At 40.2% G+C, this 19,819-nt stretch overlaps 1 protein-coding gene across 2 annotated transcripts in view; it reads left to right on the top strand.

Moving 5' to 3' along the window:
• LOC124155342 (signal peptide peptidase-like 3) overlaps positions 1-19,819 on the top strand; it is a 73,265-nt gene that overhangs the window by 25,040 nt on the left and 28,406 nt on the right. For both annotated transcript variants that reach the window (XM_046529080.1, XM_046529082.1), the window contains exons 4-5: positions 16,169-16,247; positions 18,139-18,251. In XM_046529080.1, coding sequence (XP_046385036.1) covers positions 16,169-16,247; positions 18,139-18,251 — 192 coding nt within the window. The remainder of the gene's footprint in view (positions 1-16,168; positions 16,248-18,138; positions 18,252-19,819) is intronic.

Genomic DNA, 19,819 nt, shown 5'->3' with positions numbered 1-19,819 from the left:
ATGCTAAGTCTCCGTCCTATTTTGACATTTATTTATTTGCGTAAAATGCTTAAATAAACTCAGAAATACGTCGTGTTTGGTCTTATTCTTTTTGAAATTACGCGCACATTACTAATATTTCAATTCAATAAAGGTGTAACATCAATTGACGAAAGTCATTCTTAGACACCTTTTGTGCTAATAGATGACTCATGCAGCGGTTGACCTCCACAGAAATGGGGAACTTCCAAGCTGGTAGGAAAAAAAAAGGTCAGCGGGGGAGAAAAGGGAGGGCCCGAAAGACGTTTCTATTGTTCTCGTGTAACTTGGTATTTTTTCGAAGCTAAGGTCTTCGTAATATGATCCCTGCGCGAGCTGTGACCTTTTTTTATTTCGAAGAAGAGGAAAGCCTCAGAGGGGGGGCTAGTGCTGAATGGATAGGGATACCGGATCTTGGGAAATGCGCTAATGTAAGTATCCCACGATACTCACACAGCTGTTGACTTCCAGAAATGGGGAACTTCGAAACAGGTAGCCAGAAAAAGGTCAGTGGGTGAGAAAAGGGGGGAGGGCGTGAAACACGTTTTTATTGTTCTCGTAACTCGATATTTTTTTCGAAGCAGGGGTCTTCGTAATGCGATCCCTGCGCGATCTGGGGCCTTTTGTTTGATTTCGGAGAAGAGGAAAGCGTCAGAGTGGGTGAGGCAAGTGCTGAATGGAGGGGGATAGCGGATCGTGGGAAATGCCCTAAGGTTCCTATCTCACGGCACTGAGGTTCTCCTGGTGGGGGGAATCGGGGATTTTCGGATTTTTTCACCCGACCATTTTCGGTTCCCCTCGTCGAACTCTTTTCTCCGCTAAAATCCACGAATTTGATGTAATTCGTCAACTTGCGTAAAACGGCGCAGCGAGCACTAAACGACTAGAGTTCTCTTCATTTTTCCGAGTCAACTACCAACGACGTGCGTGCGACAGTGTATGACGCGAAATTCAAAGTATTCGAGGTATTCGAGGCGGTACTTTTCGCATAACTATTCGAAACCTCGAATATCGAATACTTTATAATATTCGAGGTATTCGAGTATTCGCGGATACTATTCGCACATCTCTAGTAAAGACGTTTCTGAAAAGTAGGTGTAATTATTAAGCTAAAAGTTGTAACAATATGGCTGTAAAGTCATCTATTTTTTTATTATGAGCATTTTAAATACGTCTTACAAGCCATCAAGGAAAAACGTAATTCGCACAGCCGCCATCTTGAATGACGTCAGCTCATGCAATAGTGTTGTTCTTAACCACCTTGACCGTGCACATTATTGAAGTTTACAGTGGAGATCTTGTGGTTATCACGCCCTATTTTTAGTGTCGTAGTTATTCCTCGATATGTCGCAGCGTATAGCTTCACGTACTGCATTGTGCCTAAGTGCAGAAATACGACTAGAAATGCTCCAAAAAAAATATCTTCATACGGTCACCCAAGACGTAGAACGAAGATTGGTTCGGATGAGAAAGTGCCGACGTATGTGAATGAATGAAAAAAATGAATTTTAATATTTATGCATTGTTTATCAGATTTGACACAATCCTATACCTACTCATCTTCACCAGTGGAAAGTATTTTCACTTGCTGGCTTTATCCACTTCGAGGGGATCTCTGTCCGACACTTTTTGAAAAATTTTATTTCTCAAGGAGACTAATGCAACAATATAGAGCAACATTTGAGAAGTTTTACTTTAAAAAATAAAATATATATTTTTAAAACATACCTTTCTCGTGTACTATTTGTAACTATCCTTACGAGCAAAAACAGGTCAAATATTTTTTAAGATCTCTTAGTTTCCATAAGGTGAGGTGGGGTAAGTGCGACTGCGGGGTAAGTGCGACTGCAGAATAAGTGCAACCCCCTTCAGGTAAATCGTATTTCCATTCTCGAAGCAGGTGGCGGTCGCGCAACATATTCCATACATTGTTATGAAACCAGAGCGAACGACTTTGTAATACTTATCCCTTAATTTCTCGTTCCACATGCTTAGGAAATATACCCGTCCGTTCATCTCGTAGTCTTAGTTGGTTGTGAGGAGAGTCTATACCGCAGTTCCCTCTGAATCAACGCATCGGAAGTGTTAGGTAAGAACTATGTCTTGTTTTCTCTTCTTCATGGATTGGTTTTCCTTGCTTTACTTTAAATTTAGGAACTCGGGTCATTATATTTAGTTTAGATGGGGGGTCGCACTTTCCCCGTCGTAACCATTATTCATTCCTACCTTCCGGGGCACACACGAGCTCGAACGATACATTCGTTTTGATTGTGCATAATTTGCACGCAACCAATGGCAGTCTAAACATATGTTTAGACTGCCAATGGCGTCGTCAGCGTAATCTTCTCGTCCGACCCTATTAAATGTAATTTCATTGTTAAATTTCATAAACACATTTAATATGTATTTTACAAGAGCCGGTGATATTATATTTCCATAGCTAAGCATCTTCACTCCCCGGCTTTCAGCATGCACGTAGCAATATCGGTTGCTTATGTAAGTAAACATTGCTGCCGCTGTAATTTTCGGCAAGTTTCCGGTGTCAGCCTCGGTGAAACCAGGTTCCGTGGCGTTTGCTTTTTACGATAAAACTTCCGAAAGATAAATAAGAAATAAAACCTCACTTAAAGTCGTTAAATAAACCGAGAAATTTGGTGACAATGCGCAACGCCACTGGATTTCCCACACGATTGCATGAGCTGACGTCACTTTCCGGCTGGCCAATGGAATTACGTTTTGAAGTGGGTGTGTTTTTGGAACTGTTTCGGTAATTTCTTTTGCAAATTCTTAAGAAAATATGTGAAATAAATGCGTTAAAGTGGCCTTTATGACAATTTTACTATATTTTACGATTTTTAGTTAGTATTTGAAGGGATATTAAAATTTTGTCCAGAGACCTATTCTGCTACACGTTGTTTTGCGGTAACTGGCCACTTCGGCACTTTTACTTTTTTTTAGAGATGTGCGAATAGTATCCGCGAATACTCGAATACCTCGAATACTAGAAAGTATTCGATATTCGAGGTTTCGAATAGTTATGCGAAAAGTACCGCCTCGAATACCTCGAATACTTTGAATTTCGCGTCATACACTGTCGCACGCACGTCGTTGGTAGTTGACTCGGAAAAATGTAGAGAACTGTAGTCATTTAGTGCTCGCAGCGCCGTTTTACGCAAGTTGACGAATTACATCAAATTCGTGGATTTTAGCGGTGCAAAGAGTTCGACGAGGGGAACCGAAAATGGTCGGGTGAAAAAATCCGAAAATCCCCGATTCCCCCCACCAGGAGAACCTCAGTGCCGTGGGATAACAACCTTAGGGCATTTCCCACGATCCGCTATCCCCCTCCATTCAGCACTCGCCTCACCCACTCTGACGCTTTCCTCTTCTCCGAATTCAAACAAAAGGTCCCACCTCGCGCAGGGATCGCATTACGAAGACCCCTGCTTTGAAAAAAATATCGAGTTACGAGAACAATAAAAACGTTTTTCACGCCCTCCCCCCTTTTCTCACCCACTGACCTTTTTCTGGCTACCTGCTTCGAAGTTCCCCATTTCTGGAAGTCAAATGCTGCGTGAGTACCGTGGGATACTTACATTAGCGCATTTCCCAAGATCCGGTATCCCTCTCCATTCAGCACTAGCCCCCCCTCTGAAGCTTTCCTCTTCTTCGAAATAAAAAAAAGGTCACAGCTCGCTCAGTGATCATATTACGAAGACCTTAGCTTCGAAAAAATACCAAGTTACACGAGAACAATAGAAACGTGTTTCGGGCCCTCCCTTTTCTCCCCCACTGACTTTTTTTTCTCTAACAGCTTCGGGAAGTTTCCCATTTCTGTGGAGGTCAACCGCTGCATGAGTCATCTATTAGCACAAAAGGTGTCTAAGAATGACTTTCGTCAATTGACGTTACACCTTTATTGAATTGAAATATTAGTAATATGCGCGTAATTTCAAAAAGAATAAGACCAAACACGACGTATTACTGAGTTTATTTAAGCATTTTACGCAAAGAAATAAATGTCAAAATACGACGGAGACTTAGCATTCTGGCGAAACTCGATATGAGCAGCAGCTTCTGGGAAGTTGATGCGGTATTTTTTTCCGAAAACATATATCAAGTTACAAAAATATGAGTGGTGCTATAAATCTTTATTGTTACAGTCCCAGACAAAGGGATATTTTCTCAGAATATTTGGTTTCTCCCTGATAGCAATTCCAATTCATCTTCTTATCTCGTGAGAACTCCCAAAGATGGACTGAAAATAATTGAAGAAAATCCGGTGGAGAAGAGCTTGTATTTTGCAAAATGCCTCAGATTGTCAGCTAGCACTTGGCAGCAGTAGTGGGGGTAAAGCGATGTTAGTTGAATTAATTATATGCCCAATTGTTTCCATAAAATTAAAATATTCCATTAATCAGCTAAATTTCTGTTCGAATCCTTTAAAGGAAATCAAAATTACTCCCCAAAATCTTGTGTTGCCTTCTGCATATGTAACCGAGTCAAACATTCCAGCATTCATCATTTAGTATTCGAGGTATTCGAAATTCGAGGTATTCGAATATTCGAGCAATGATTTAATATTCGAATTCGAGAAATATGCTATTTGACCCATCTCTACTTTTTTTTAATACGACAAAACGAAATGAAGTCACGATGCCAATCTCTCAAACGACGGTAAGTACTAAGCTGCTTTTAACCAACTGTAGTTTTCGAGCCTTCTCTGGATTAAGACAGGAGTGCCGGTGTCGCGATTAGAAGTACCTATAATTGTAAGACCCTTGGAGTGATCATTGAGTTTTTCCCTCACGAAATCCCTACCAACTTGTTGGTTTGACCCCATATCAGTACATGGGGCTTGCATAAATGCATTTTGGCCACTTTGTAAACATCTCCTGACAAAAAAGTTGTTTTATTTCCTCAAATGTGTTACTTTGTGAACATGATTTTTTTCATCGTAATTGAATCTTAGGCCGTTTTTCAGACGAGGCGACTTTAGGCCGGCCACCTTTCACGGCTCGGCGCCGTAAAATTCAGACAGTCGCCTCTTTTGAAAGCTGCCTCAATGTAGCAGGGATGCACTCGATGCACTGTATTTCATGCCGTAGACGCGTAGACGGCACTCTGCGGGGCCGGATTGAAATGGGAACCGTAGTGACCACTGCGGCTGTCGACGGCGCCGTGGACAGCCGTCAAAGGCACAATTCAACTCGTTTGAAGACATCCAAAGAGGCCTATGGTTATTTGAAAGCACGGCGCACAGTGGTCCGGATTCGGAAAAAGGTGGACAAAAATCATTTTTTCGACTTTCTTCAAACTCGCTTAGACTATACAAGTTATGTAGTAATATGTCTGGGGTATCACCTTTCATGCTTACTTTTTTATAAAAAAAATTGCTAGCTTAGATATATTGCGTCAAAGTAGCACTATTTCTAAGGAAACTTGATTTTTCCGTTTTTTCGAAAATTACGCATTTTAGATTTATTTTTGGCTTTACGCCGCCAATTATATTCGTAAACTAACTTTGCACTATAGTAATATAGACATTTTACTGTCATAAAATATATATTTCAACCTTTTAAAGATGTTGATGATTGCTGTAGAATTATTTGAAGGGGAGTAATTTTTTTCGGAACAAATCGCATAAATGTTGAGTTATAAAAAAAGTGACGTCGATTTGCGCGGATTCGGCTATTTGTGACAGTAAAATACAGTATCATAAAGATATTAGTAAAGAAATCAGCTGCAAATCTGTGCGAGTTTGCAAATGACAACGATTTATATTCCTAGCCGTAGTAGATGTGAACGTCGACACGCTAGCATCAGCGCAGTGTAGGCACATGGTAAATTGTGTCTCCCAATGTTTCATGGGCCAGAATCACAAAAATAAGAATTTTAGCATTTTAAAACATATTTTATACTTTGTAATCATCCAAATTTTATCTGTATGTGGACCAATAGAATAATTTCGGAACAATTTGAATTAGGTTAAGCGCAGTTGGGACGCTGGGAGAGGAGATAAAATATTTTTTCCGATCGCTTCTCAGAACGACTTCAAGCGCGATTTGGTAATAGATTTAAGTAAATACGACAGGCTACATGCACTGCTACCGGGAAAACCCACAACCGTCTCCCTTTCTTCCAATCCGAAGGGGCAAGAGACCCGTTACCCGAACACGTGTCGGACCTCAGGGAAGTGGGAAGGAGTCTTTAGTCGGGACATTTTGCCATCTTTTGTCATCTTGCTATTTTGCCACTTGGCGCACCACCCAACTTGAGTTTATTGCTTTTCTAGGGGCGGTCTGACCTGTAAGTGAAGCTGCACGTGTTAATAGATGAGGTCTTTACCCTCCACCCGCTTCCTTTTGGACAGGTTTTATTGCAGGTCCGCCGCTAGTATGCATTTTCGCACAAAATCCAAACATTTCACATTTTCTTTACGGGGTCCAACCTTACCCCAACCAGTTATCCTGGGGAATACACACATTTCCATGGGTAAAGATTACTCCTCTTTTAACCCCATCCAAATTTCGGTCGAAACATTTTGGTACCCTTCAGTTTCAACTTTTCTGTCGATGTGAACACACCCATCACTAATTGCGAAGTCCTATTTTGGCTACAGTTTTTGTGATTTACAGTGATCTCGCAAAGAAGTTATAGTGTTGTGATAACTAAAAAAATTGTGATTAAGTTATTTATTAGTTCCTGACAACCACATAAATAAGGATTATTGAGCAGGTGTACTATGTTTAATTTATTTTCGTTTCTTGTTTTCGTTTTTTTTAATTGGTCTGAGACGAGGCAGCGCTCTAATTTTCCATATTTTCCCTTCTATTTGATATTTAACCTTTTTAGAAAGAAGACTGTTGTGTAGCTTTTTGTAAACCTGTGTTTTATATTGTTGACTGTCAACAATGTCATGGGCATTTACGCGGCGAAAACTGCACGAAAAAATGCTGGAGAAAAAAGAAAAAACCATGGATGCTCGAAAAAGGAATTTGAATGCATATCTGGAGAGTTGTTTCAGATTACACGGAGATGAGGAGACAAAACTCGAGCTTAATAATTTTTTAAACATGAAATTATTTTATTCCTACGAGAGAAGATGGCGAGCTAGTTCGCAATCAAAATCTTAAAGATCTTCCGGGGCCGGAGCCTTAAAGATCTTCCGCAGGAGGTTCGTGATCTCTTGGTCCTGCAAGAATCTCAAAATTCTTCGAGCGAATGCGAAGAGGAGGAGGGGTGGGATTCAGAAGAATCTGATGCTGAATAATACATAATTGTAAATTTCTGAGGAATTATCCATGCTTTTATGAGAATAAAAGAGTTACTTAAATGCTATTTTGATACTTATTTAATAATTACTTTTAGTCCATACAGAAGAATCTCACGAAATCTGGAAATCGCACCTTTTTAACGTAAGTCAATGCACCCAACAACCCTACTTTTAGCGTTTTTTTTTTATTTATTGAGTACTTTGAAAGATCATTAACTCATTCTATACAACTAATTATCATTTATTTTCATATTTTATAATGATTACCGTTTATCTATGCAGTCAGCGTTACAATTAGCCCGTTAATAAGTTAAAGTTCCGCGATATCGCATGAAATAATAGTTTTTTCGTAAAAATAACTGCAGAAATGAAAATAGCTCGCCAAAAAACATATAGAGAGCAATTTTTAAAGACATCCATCCAAAATCTGATTTTTGTCCAACTTTTTCGCGATCCGGACCACTGTGCGGCGCCGGTCCATGGACGGGAGCCGGCAGAAAGTCTGCTCGACTGAAAGCGGCCTGTTATAAACTTTCGACAATAAAGGCATTTTTCCAAAGCACTCGTGCGCGTATTATTGTCGTTTGTCATCATTAATATATCAGATGAGTTACTAGTTTTCTTTCGTTATAAATCGTCCATCTTATCCGGGAATATTTTTAATGCAATGGATGAGAGCCGTGTAAATTTTTTAAACTAATGGTGAAAACATTATTCCATGTTTTCTCGCTGACGACTCATAAACGATCGTCGATTCTTATAGCGTAGTACTGTTACTCGACCGCATAATATGGAAAATTTGCTAAGAAAGCTATCCAAATCCTCAGTTTGTCGGAATAATGCAGTATAAACATAAGTCTCGAAAAACTTTTTTGCGGAAGGAGCACGAAGGGAAGAAAAATTACGAAAATCGCATTTGAATCGCTGAAAATCGTGATTAGCACAAAATTCGCGTTATCGCGGGAAAACCTCGGAATTCGCGTTATCGCATTTGCGACTTTTGCATGTCCCTACTCATAAGCCATGGTAACCGAGCAATTTGCGTTGCAGGAATGTTCAATAATATTATGAGTCCCATAAACCGTTCCATTATTTATCGGGCCGAATGAGCGGGGTTAAATTATATATGAGTTCCATAACTTTGTGGGACCCATAGCTATCGGACCAATAGCGGAAGTTTCTTGCAACTGGCCATTAGTTATACAGTGCAGTTCTGATTTAAGCCAGAACCGGAACCAGAAAAGGTCTCATATGTGAGGTTTTATGGTAAAAGAGCATGAAATCCTTTTCAATCACGTTAGTTTCCTGGATTAAATTACTCTTTGGAGGTAAGAAAATGAAGCCTAATAATCTTATTATCTCACAAGCAACACCACAGATGACGTGTTACCTTAAGAGAAACAACATTGCATTCCTGAACAATGTTTCCCATGGTTGAACAACATGGTTGAATTGCTAGCATTTCTGGCACTAAGATTACTTTTGTTACCCAGGAGAAATTTCGGAATGGTGATACTAAATGCTTGCAGAGGAGCTAATTTTCCAAAATGTTCTCATTAAAAGCAGTTTTCAGGAAATCCGTTTAGCCACCTGCTGACAAACAAAGATTGGAGATTGAAGAAATGAGATATCTGAGGATAGTCATCCAAATTAACCCCACTAACAGGGAGCAAAATTTCGCTAATACATCACAAAGGCTAGGCTTTACACCCTGTGGGCCTGGGTTCAAGTCCTGGCAGTAGCAGAAACGTATCAGAGATGGCCGTATCCCTACTTGAGTGTAATGTGTAGGGCACTTCCAGTGCACCACTCTGTCCAGTGGATGGGACATTAAGTCCTGGTCCCTTTTGAGCTTATCATAACAACCTGGCTAATGCCAACATAGGGTTCCTATCCCCCCAGCCCTTACTTCATGGCGCTAATGACCCCAGCTGTCGGTTACCTCCTTCCAAATAGCATACCATAGATAATACGGAGCACACAGGACCCGGGATATTCGGAAATTTAGATTTTTCCAGTGTTTAGATCACTTTTTTTTAAAGTGAGCTATTTAAATAACCGCGCAACTACCGTCATGCCGCCAGTGATGACTAAAAAAATTATAAATAGCCCGGAAAATTTTTCCCTCTTTATAATTTTTACGCATTAAAAAAGCATTTTCCCTTGAATTTTACCATTAGTAGATTGAATCTACCGGGAATAGCTTCTCTGTCGGCATTCTTCCGCGAATTCAGCGCCGGAAACTTCGACTCACAAGCCGTGTGACTCATCTTCACGTAATGTTTTCTTCCCCATATCTGATAACAACACCGGACACTTTTTGTATTTCGATTTAATGGTGCTAAGCCATTCCTGAGTTTAAAAGGACTGCCTTATCACTCACGTCTTCAATATGACTTCAATGATTACATGACGATTGACGACGCGAGTTATTCTCTGAGGGTATTAACTCCTGTTCCATTAAAAATAAACGCTTGCCACCTAGCGGAGTTAAACTAATAGCTATTTATGTTCCAATCATGTTTCATTTAAACCCACTGACAATGTGATACAAGTTGAGTCAGTTCTGTTAAGTGCGCCGCGCAAGCAACTTTCCCTCGCCTCCATTCGTCCAGCAGATGTGGGGTTAGCCCGCGGAATGAAACAATGCATGCTGCTTTTACCATCGTGTCGAATCACCATCGTCTTACGTCCATACTAGAAGTACGACTATCTTTTTTGGATCACCTTGGAAGCCAAAATTTTGGCACGGGAGGATTTTTAACGGCTTATGTCGCCGTTATATTTCGCTTGGGCGACGGAAAAGCGTTGGAAAAATTCTAGAAAACTTTCCGTTAGGGATAGATATTCCGTAGTTCATAATTCCGGATTAACGACCATCTACTGTAATTACAATAAATATATTATAAACAGCGTCGATCAATAAGTCGAATGATAAACGAAAGGTGAAAATATTAATATCTCCAGCGATCATCTGTCTTCATCAAAAGTAGTTATGCATACACGGCGATTGCCGTATCTTTTAGGTTTCGATATCCTTCTACAGCAAATTTGAACTAAGAGCGATATTAGCGTTCATAAAGGAGCCTGAAATATTACTGAGAGGGCATAGGGGGAAGCAATAATTAGATTCTCGATGTTTTTAGTTTCACGCTCAACAGCGCGATGCCATTTCAAACGTTCCTGTATTCATTTTTGTAACTCATTGAGACGAATAAATAACCTAATTTCATATTGTTCCAGTCGGGATTTTCTAAACAAGTCGAAAGGCAACTGCATAAAATCAAGATTAGCAGCCTCTTTGGGGCTTGGGTTGTGCTGTGCAAAATCGAAAAACTGCGTAAAATCAAGAAAAGATGTAAAATCGAAGTTTCACCATTGCATTTCCCTATGCTTTCCGGCCGGACTCTAGTATGGCTGCGTAAAAACAAGACTTAATGTAAAATTGAGGTTTAACTGTAATCGCATTTATCACATACGGTTTTTTTCGACGATTCATAGAAGAAACGTTCATACGAACTTCTTTATTACGAACCTCCGGATTTTCGGTCCCGTGATCTTCGTAATAACGAGAGTATGTATGAATATTGAAAATTTCATGGAATTCAAGTGTAAGTTTGGATTATTCGTGTTTTCCGATTATTCGCATCATTAGCCAATTCGGATACTCGGGAGTATGCTGTATTGTAAAGTGCAGTGTAAAGATGTCAGTTAGTACAAATAAATGATATATTTTTGTTTCACCAGGTTATCAAAGTGGCCTGAGAGTTGAATGAACATTCAGCGCTCACTTCACTGTTCTGAATTTAAAGGAAACATTTTTGCTCACAGCTAATAAGGGGAGACCACGACACTTGCTCTCCCTTTTTCAATGCTGTATTTTTTACGGTATTCGGAATGGCAAACAAATATCTGAACTGGTTGTGGTTCCGTTGAATGGGCCTTAGTAATTAATTATTTTTTATGCGGTACTTTCTACATGCTGTATAACAAGTTAAAATTTCATCACCTCCGTCAAGCGAGGCCGTGGTGTAGTGGTCAGCGTTGACGACTCCCACCGTGGGGTCCTGCATTCGCGGCTCGGTGAAGATGATTTTTTTTCTTCCTTTTTTTCTTCATTTCCCCCCCCCGGCTTCGATTTAATTTCAATTGCAGTAATCCTAGGCTGGAGGAGACATTTTTTTACCTTCGTAATGGTTCTTTGATTTTTCAGCAGGCCTATTCCCAACGCGGAGATAGGAGTGAATACTACACTAGAAAGGGTTGGTGTTCCCCCGAACTCTAATGTTCGGTGTAGCTCATTCTGATCAATTTTAAAACCAAATATGAGTTCAGCTTTTTCCGAGAGCGCTTAAAATTAAAGCTTGGAGCGTGCATAAAAATTTAATTAAGAAGTACACAGAAATGATAAAAATTCCCTTGTCGCTCAAACACTATTGTAATTCACGTTGTTGAAAAAGGAGTTTACTTATACAATCCTAAAAATAATAAAAGCGCCTGAAGGAAATAACGTGTTCCACAAAATATTATAAGTTATGAGAATTATAATTGAAGTTAATTTCGGATGATCCGGCGATTTTGAGTCATTCGAACATATCGAAGAGATGAGACAAAATTAGCTTATTTACTCGTTATCTCTGTGGGATATATGCGCTAGATAATTTTTTAAAAATATTGCAAACAGAAGACTTACTTTCTCATAGACTAATCCAGTTCTTCCCCTCCGGCCGCCAGTTTCCAGTAAATGACTTCCTTTCTCCACCGTATCCAACGACTTCAGGCCTAAAGACTGGGAATTCCCTTCCCCCTTTCTTTTTCACAGTTTTCCATCTTCCGAAGGCATTCATTGAGAACGAAGTTTCTTTATGTCCTTGCCACGGCAAACTCCCCCCACTCCCCTGCATTTCCTACCGACTGCCAAAAAACCAGCGTCAACGGCGTCCACTCTGAAGCCTGCTGGAAGCCATCGGCGACCAGAGGCCTCCTCCCCATCCGCTCCCATCATCGTACGCCCCTTTATTTTCCTGGCGACAATGGGCACCCTTCACCACGGGGTACCCTATTTGCTGCTGTGCGAATCCGTCCCATCTTCCAAAGCGGGAACCTCGGGCAAAAATTTTAGGGATTCCCAAGGGATGAATGTTTTTGAAAAAACCCTCAGCCTATTCCTAATCCCCGACACTGCACTTCATCCCCTCCACTGCCGACCAAAGGTCACTAACAGCACTCCCCCCCTTCATGACGCACCCCTCTTCTCCCAGCAGAACTTATGTGACCGTTCTTTCGAGGATTGCATTGTAATGAACACGGCCACTTTCTTAGGGACTCACTCTCCATTGTAAACAAGGGAAATAAACCTTTTTCTGGAAAACGTCAAACATGACATTGCCAATTTTTTCTCCTTAATTTGGCATACCTTTGTTAATTCGCAGGGAGTTTGTGGGGACAGGTGCTTGGGTGGTAATCATCATAAAAACAAATGAAACACATATTGATCGCGCACCAAGAACATCGAATAAAGCATTGTCCCCCACATACACAATTTGTCCTCGAAACTTCGTCTGGGAAACAGACCTGACGCACATTCTGGAAAAAACTTCTAGTCTGTACAAGTTTTGACGCATACCATGCGTATTGAAGCATGCAGAAGAATTTCGGCGATGATAGTTGGTCGTGCACCAGCGAATGTATACGAATTTCGTCTTCCCTCGAACTTATTTCACGGTTCTCCTGAAGTAAGTAAGAACAATTTTGAATCCTAGAAATGAATAGTTTTACCTGGCGATAAAAATACATGTCACAGGGTTGGCAAATTGGCGTGCATTTCGGTGGAATAATTTTTAATTGACACGTTGACAGGTCATTTTCGTCTATGAATACGTCATCGTAAATTTCAGGGTTTGTTTGTCCCCCCCATAAATCTATTATAAGAAGAAATTTATTTGTGGATACGTACGGCTTCAATACATTTCTTAAAAAGACCTTGTACAAATCAGTCGTCAATTTTCCAGATTTGGAAGAAGTCACGACAACGTTCTTCCACCTTTCCTCCAATTCCTCTACATTTTTTTTCACTCTAGGACCGAATGACCCCCCTACTTCCTGCATACAGAGAAAAACTTTTGGTAAGAGTTTACCGTCTGAGGTTAATGAGTATTGGGCTGTGTAAGAATATGTTACTTTGTTTCTGTCTCCAGCACACAGGAGCACGGCCTTTTCTCCCTGATGGCTTAAAGTCCGTTTTATATCAACTCGATACTCACATCCAGTTTGATCTGTGTTAATAATGTATTCTGGAGCGTATGTAGGCATAAGTTTACTAACTTGTTTCTGGAAAACCTCAGCACTTTTCAATATTTCATCAAAAGACTTTATGTCCCTACTAGAAACATAATTAGTCACTTTTCTCTGTCGAATTTTATATTCTTTTTGAAATTAATCAGCCAGGATCTGGAGGTAGAAAACTCAAATTCTGGTGACATGTGTTGATACGCTACGGCTAGCCCCCACTGCTGCAGTGATCTGGACGTAACATGCTCCTTTCTTTTCCTTGCCTCACAAAATCTATTGTAGGTGCATTTCTTTATCATTTCGCACTTATCTAACGGCGTACCCCCATTTTCAAAGTCTTTATTCCAAGACTTCAGTTGAAATTTTCTCTTCAGTAAATGTGATCCTCGCTTCTGTAGGGTAGCTAGCGACCAATTCGGGTGTTCCTTAGCGAGATTTACCACTTTAATTTTGGTTTCCAAAGAAACCCGCGCGTATTTAGGGGACTTTGGTGAAGGCTCGTAGGATTCACCGGCACTTTGCAACGGGGGCGTGCTGCTTTCTGTTGACTCCTCTTCGCACTCACTGTCGGAAACAAAATCTGCTTCCACGTCTTCGTTCTCCAAAAACAGTTCTTCCTCTTCCACGAACATGTTCTCTTCAAGTATCTCCATAAATTTGATTACAACTTTCTCACCGATAAGGCACCTCCCTTTGCGACACCTCAAGATTTGAGGGGTCCTGAATAACACCCATTTCCCTCAAAGTATCTGTGAAATATCAATTCAAAATTTTTGAAATGAGACGATAAAAATTATTCAACAAGTATGCAAATTTTTAATTGAAGATATCCCTATATTAAATTAATGAATGTCGGACAAAATGTTCTCTTATCGCAAGCATGCTATCGAGAAAAATTATTTATTCAAGTATAAATTATACGGTGTTCGGTGAAAGAAATGTAATGGTGAATCGTTTACTGCAACTGGCTTACCTTGGAAGTATATTACCGCACCGGTTGCGTCTTCTTTGGAGTAATTAAGAAGGCATTCTGTACTACCTTCTCTCTCCGATGGAACTAGAGAACTGGATGTACCTGCTCTATCCATTGTAAACACGCAAAACAAGCAACACTTAACAGTTGATTTCCTGGCTTGCAGGTTATCAAAAATCAGTTGCACTTTGTGTGATTTACTCGAACACTTTATTACTTCTTTAGAACACCACTGCTCACCAGAAAGAGAGAATTACTCGTGAAACACGTCGTGAACACAATAGAACTTTACAGGAGCGGATGCAAACCCAAAGTGAGTTCGCGAAGTCCTGAAACGCGGGCATATTTTTATTGCCCCAGAACAATGCATGCTAAGCTACCCTTCCCCACAACATGCAGGGAGATGGAAGGGGAGCCTAACGGTGGCCTTTTTCGAAGAAATGACATTTGTAGGTGGTCCTCCTGTGTTCACGCAGTAAGGGCTACGGACAATTTGGGATACGGCGAGCGATAGAGACATTTGGCTTAACTCGTTATTTGAAATAACAGGATTTAATTTCCGATTATTTTTTAATGAATAATATTTGGGAATAGTTCTTTTACTATTTAGGTGCTTTATAAGTAAACTCCTTTTTCAACAACGTGAATTACAATAGTGTTTGAGCGACAAGGGAATTTTTATCATTTCTGTGTACTTCTTAATTAAATTTTTATGCACGCTCCAAGCTTTAATTTTAAGCGCTCTCGGAAAAAGCTGAACTCATATTTGGTTTTAAAATTGATCAGAATGAGCTACACCGAACATTAGAGTTCGGGGGAACACCAACCCTTTCTAGTGTAGTATTCACTCCTATCTCCGCGTTGGGAATAGGCCTGCTGAAATATCAAAGAACCATTACGAAGGTAAAAAAATGTCTCCTCCAGCCTAGGATTACTGCAATTGAAATTAAATCGAAGCCGGGGGGGGGGGGGGGGGGGAAATGAAGAAAAAAAGGAAGAAAAAAAATCATCTTCACAGAGCCGCAAACGCAGGACCCCACAGTGGGCGCTTGACGGAGGTGATGAAATTTTAACTTGTTATACGGCATGTAGAAAGTACCGCATGAAAAATAATTAATTACAGCCAAACTAAGGCCCATTCAATGGAACCACAACCAGTTCAGATATTTGTTTGCCATTCCGAATACCGTAAAAAATACAGCATTGAAAAAGGGAGAGCAAGTTTCGTGGTCTCCCCTTGTAAGACATACATATTCCAGTGATTACATTTGCATGATTGTCAAGGCAATTTTGAAAATGTTTTATGTGCCTGCATATAATAGCGTATTGGAAGTGAAGCGTATGGGTATTGCTGTAAATTAAGTGGTTCAATTTGTTAATTACCTAAGTTTGAAAATTTTCACTTTCACTTGTAATGGCTTCATTTAATAATTATGACTATCTTGATTTCTTCTCCTATTCTCTGTGAGAAAATTTTGGTGTCAGAGTGTCTGCATGCAATACTGATATATTTATTGCCAGTGTAAGTTTGTATTTTTGCGTAGAATTTTATTATGAGTGTTACATGATGGTTGATGTTTCATAATATATATTTTATGCTTGGATTTCAGTCATTGCAACGGTTGCGCTTGCATTTCTCCTGCTCCCCATGTGCCAGTATGTGATTCGCCCATGCTCAGATGGAAAGAAGTAAGTCACACTCATTATAATGATGACATTACTAGAGTAGAGCAAAGATGGCTATTGCAAGGTCCATTTAGGTTTGAATAGTGATGCATTTTGAGGGATAGATGGATGCAATCGGGATACGTATAAATGTGTATATATATGCATGTAGTCACTATCCATCAGAAGGAATCAGGGTCATTGGGGATTCCTGCTAGAGTAGAGCAAAGATGGCTGTGGCAAGGTCCATTTAGGTTTGAATAGTGATGCATTTTGAGGGAGAGAGGGATCCAATCTGGATACAGGCCCCAAATTTCACCAAACGTTGGTGAAGTACCTCCTATGGACCACAGCTTAACTGCACGACACCAATTAATATGATGGGTTCTATTCTGGCTAGAGATGAGATACCTGGTATGATGCATGCATTGGTAATCTCAGACAATGTAAAACTCCTCTCTACTCGTATAGCATTTTGGTCCCTGTGACGTCACGTGAAGTGGAATCACATTGGCACCAATCTGGCCTTTTTCAAATGAGGTTAAAATTGAAAATTAACATTCGTCTAAACTGGGGTTTCTAAAACCAAATAATTTGTATGTTATGAATACACTAATGGTGGGTAACGAATCGCAATCGATGCCTTTGGTTGTCTTTGATGAATGAAACTACCCTATTGTCTACGCCTGGCTATGCTGTCTCTACTCCCCCTTCCCCCCCTGCCTCCCGCATTCACCTCCACCATTCCCTTCCTCTCCAGATTGACCTCGACTAGGCTCAGCAGATACATGCCACGGTGCAACAAAATTTCCAGTTCCCTCGGGCCGTATTCAACCGCGTACGAGGCCACGGCAATAATTTTGAATTTGCGATATGAAATTTACTATTAAATATCGTTGATAACATTTCTCTTAATTTACAATCGGTTAACCATTGAAAAATCTCCTAAATTTAATCTAGAGATTTTTTTCCCACCGCTGATGCAATGCTGGAGCAGACGCCTTAGTAAACTTGAAATATTCCTTGTCTGCAACCAAATACATAATTCCATTTTACAAAGAGGATTCTGATGGAAACAATGAGCCCAGTGTAGCCCCTTGCATTGAAATGAAAATATCCTATAGGTGCTGTTGCGCCCTATTTTATATTTTAACACATTTCGAAAACGTCAAACGAGTGTGGACTCATGCACGGATGATCCACAACTCACGGAGAATCGGTAATCTGCTGTTTTATGATATTTATAATCTCAATGAATTGGATCCCATTTGGAACTTGGACACGAATTCCAGGTATGAGAAACAAACGTAAATTCGTCTGTATGTTATTTAAATCGATTGCATTTCAACCAAAAGCAATGTAATAGAATGCATTGAATACCATGTAACTGTATGACAAATGACTGCGATTGAGGAGCTGTGGTAGGCATTTAATTTCACAGGTACCCTTTGCGAGGGATCTTGAGAGTGTTAGTGGCTAGTGTCAGTGGATCGATCTGACGTTTGCTTCAGAGGGTGAGAACAACAGCCTGGGATACAAATGATAATCCCTTTGCTGCTCAAAGCCCCTCCTGGATTTCTTTTCTCTTCCACTCTGCCTCGAACGGCCTTTGTTCTGTTCTGCAAACGGCCTGCTAGTGTTTATGACCCTGTACGGGGGTGGGGTTCAGCTGCGTTATCACTGTGGACTTTTTTTTATTTGTGACTCCATGACATTAATTTTTTTAAACAGAAGTCTATATGCTAAGTAACATGCATTGGTGAAAAATGGATGTTTGTGTATTGAGATGAATATATGTTTGTGTGTGAGGTCAGTGTACTTTGAAGTCAGAAGTGTCTTGTCAGCAAGCTCTGTGATAAGAATGCTTTGGTTTCCTGATCTAACCTCTGTCCTGTTTGCTGTTTTCCTGTTTCAGGATATCCTTTGGTGTGTGTGGTCGCTTTACAGGGGCTGAGATGTTATCTTTCTCTTTGGCTCTGTTCATTGTCTGCATCTGGGTGTTGACCGGCCACTGGCTTCTCATGGATGGTACGTACGTCCTCTGCATTTATTGTCACTACATTCGTTCGCCAATTTTATTTTTTTCTCAATTGTGATAGTATGGGGTGAATAATGAGTTGTATATATTTCTGTTTCTCGAGCTAATACCGGCAAAAAATTGACAGCCTTCACACTTTCACAAATAAGTAAATGATATCACAAATTGGTGCTTCTTTTTAAACCCATCAGTGAAATGCAACCAACCTATCCGCATCTCTTTCACTAGGGCTTGTTGTTATATACATTGTTGTGAGCAAGTCCTTCCCTCATCGAGTGTTTCTCCCGGAACTAGTTAACTGGAACTGTAATGATGTTACCAACTCATCATCAATGGATAGCAACTTTTGCTTAAAAATTATGAGAAAATGGGGGAATGAGGAAGATTTGTGTTTTCATTGTAACTTCCATCTACCAAATTCTTTTGATGAATTGCAAATTTTGGTCTGAGTGAACGACTTAAAGGCTTTTTCCCTCTTCATTCTGGATATTTTCTCTGCATCTATTTGCCATTGCACCACTCTTTTGGTTTTTTCCCTCAAAACGTAATTACAGTAGAACCTCACTTATGAAACTTTCAGCGGAAAACCAAAAAGAGTTTCATAAGTGAGGAAGTTTCATATGTGAGGTTTTTTGGTATTCAGCATGAAATCCTTTCCTATAGGGGCCAGTTTGTTTCCAGGATGCAATTACTCATTTGGAGGCAAAAAATTGAAGCCTAATAATTTTATTTCCCCACAAGCAACACCACAAATGATGTGTCACTTGGGGGGTGGAGGTAGTACCTCGGGGGGTAGAGCTCGGAAAAATCTCCCCTCTTAATGATGTTTATGCACTAAAAAAGAATTTTCCCATGAAATTATAGCAGTAGTAGAATGAATCTACTGGGTGTAGCTTCTCTGTGGGCATTCTTCCGCGAATTTAGGGCCGGGAACTTCGACTCGCAAGCCGTGTGACTCATCTTCACGTAATATTTTTCTTCCCCATATCTGATCACAACTCCGGATACTATGTACTTTGATATAATTGTTATAAATCATTCCCGAGTTGAAAGGAACTGCCTTATCTTCGCGTTTTGAATTTGACTTTAATGATTATGTTACGACTGACGACGCGAGTTATTCTCCAAAGGCATTTGTACTAACTCTCGTTCAGTTTAAAAATAAAAACTTGCCACCAGGCAGACTCAAGCAAATAGCTACTCAAGGTCCAACTTTGTTTCATTTAAACCCACTGAGATACAAGTTGGGTCAGTTTTGATCTGCGCGCCGCGTAAGCAACTTTCCCCCGGCTCAATTCGTCCCGCAGATGTGGAATTAGCCCGAGGAATGAGACCATGCATGCTGTTTTTACCATCGTGTTGAATCACCATCGACTTACGTCTATAATACAAACACGTTAATCTTTTATGGATGACCTTGGAAGCCAAATTTTTGGTACGAGAGGATTTTTAACAGCTCATTTAGATGTTATTTTGCTGGGGCGACGGAAAACATAACCTTGGAAAATTCTAGACAATCTTTTGTAGAGATAGATATTCCGGATTAACGATCATCTAC

Source organism: Ischnura elegans, chromosome 3 (genome assembly GCF_921293095.1).
Source record: "Ischnura elegans chromosome 3, ioIscEleg1.1, whole genome shotgun sequence".
Lineage (NCBI taxonomy): Eukaryota > Metazoa > Arthropoda > Insecta > Odonata > Coenagrionidae > Ischnura > Ischnura elegans.
Note: the sequence above shows the minus strand (reverse complement) of the source record. Positions and strands in the feature narration are given on the sequence as shown.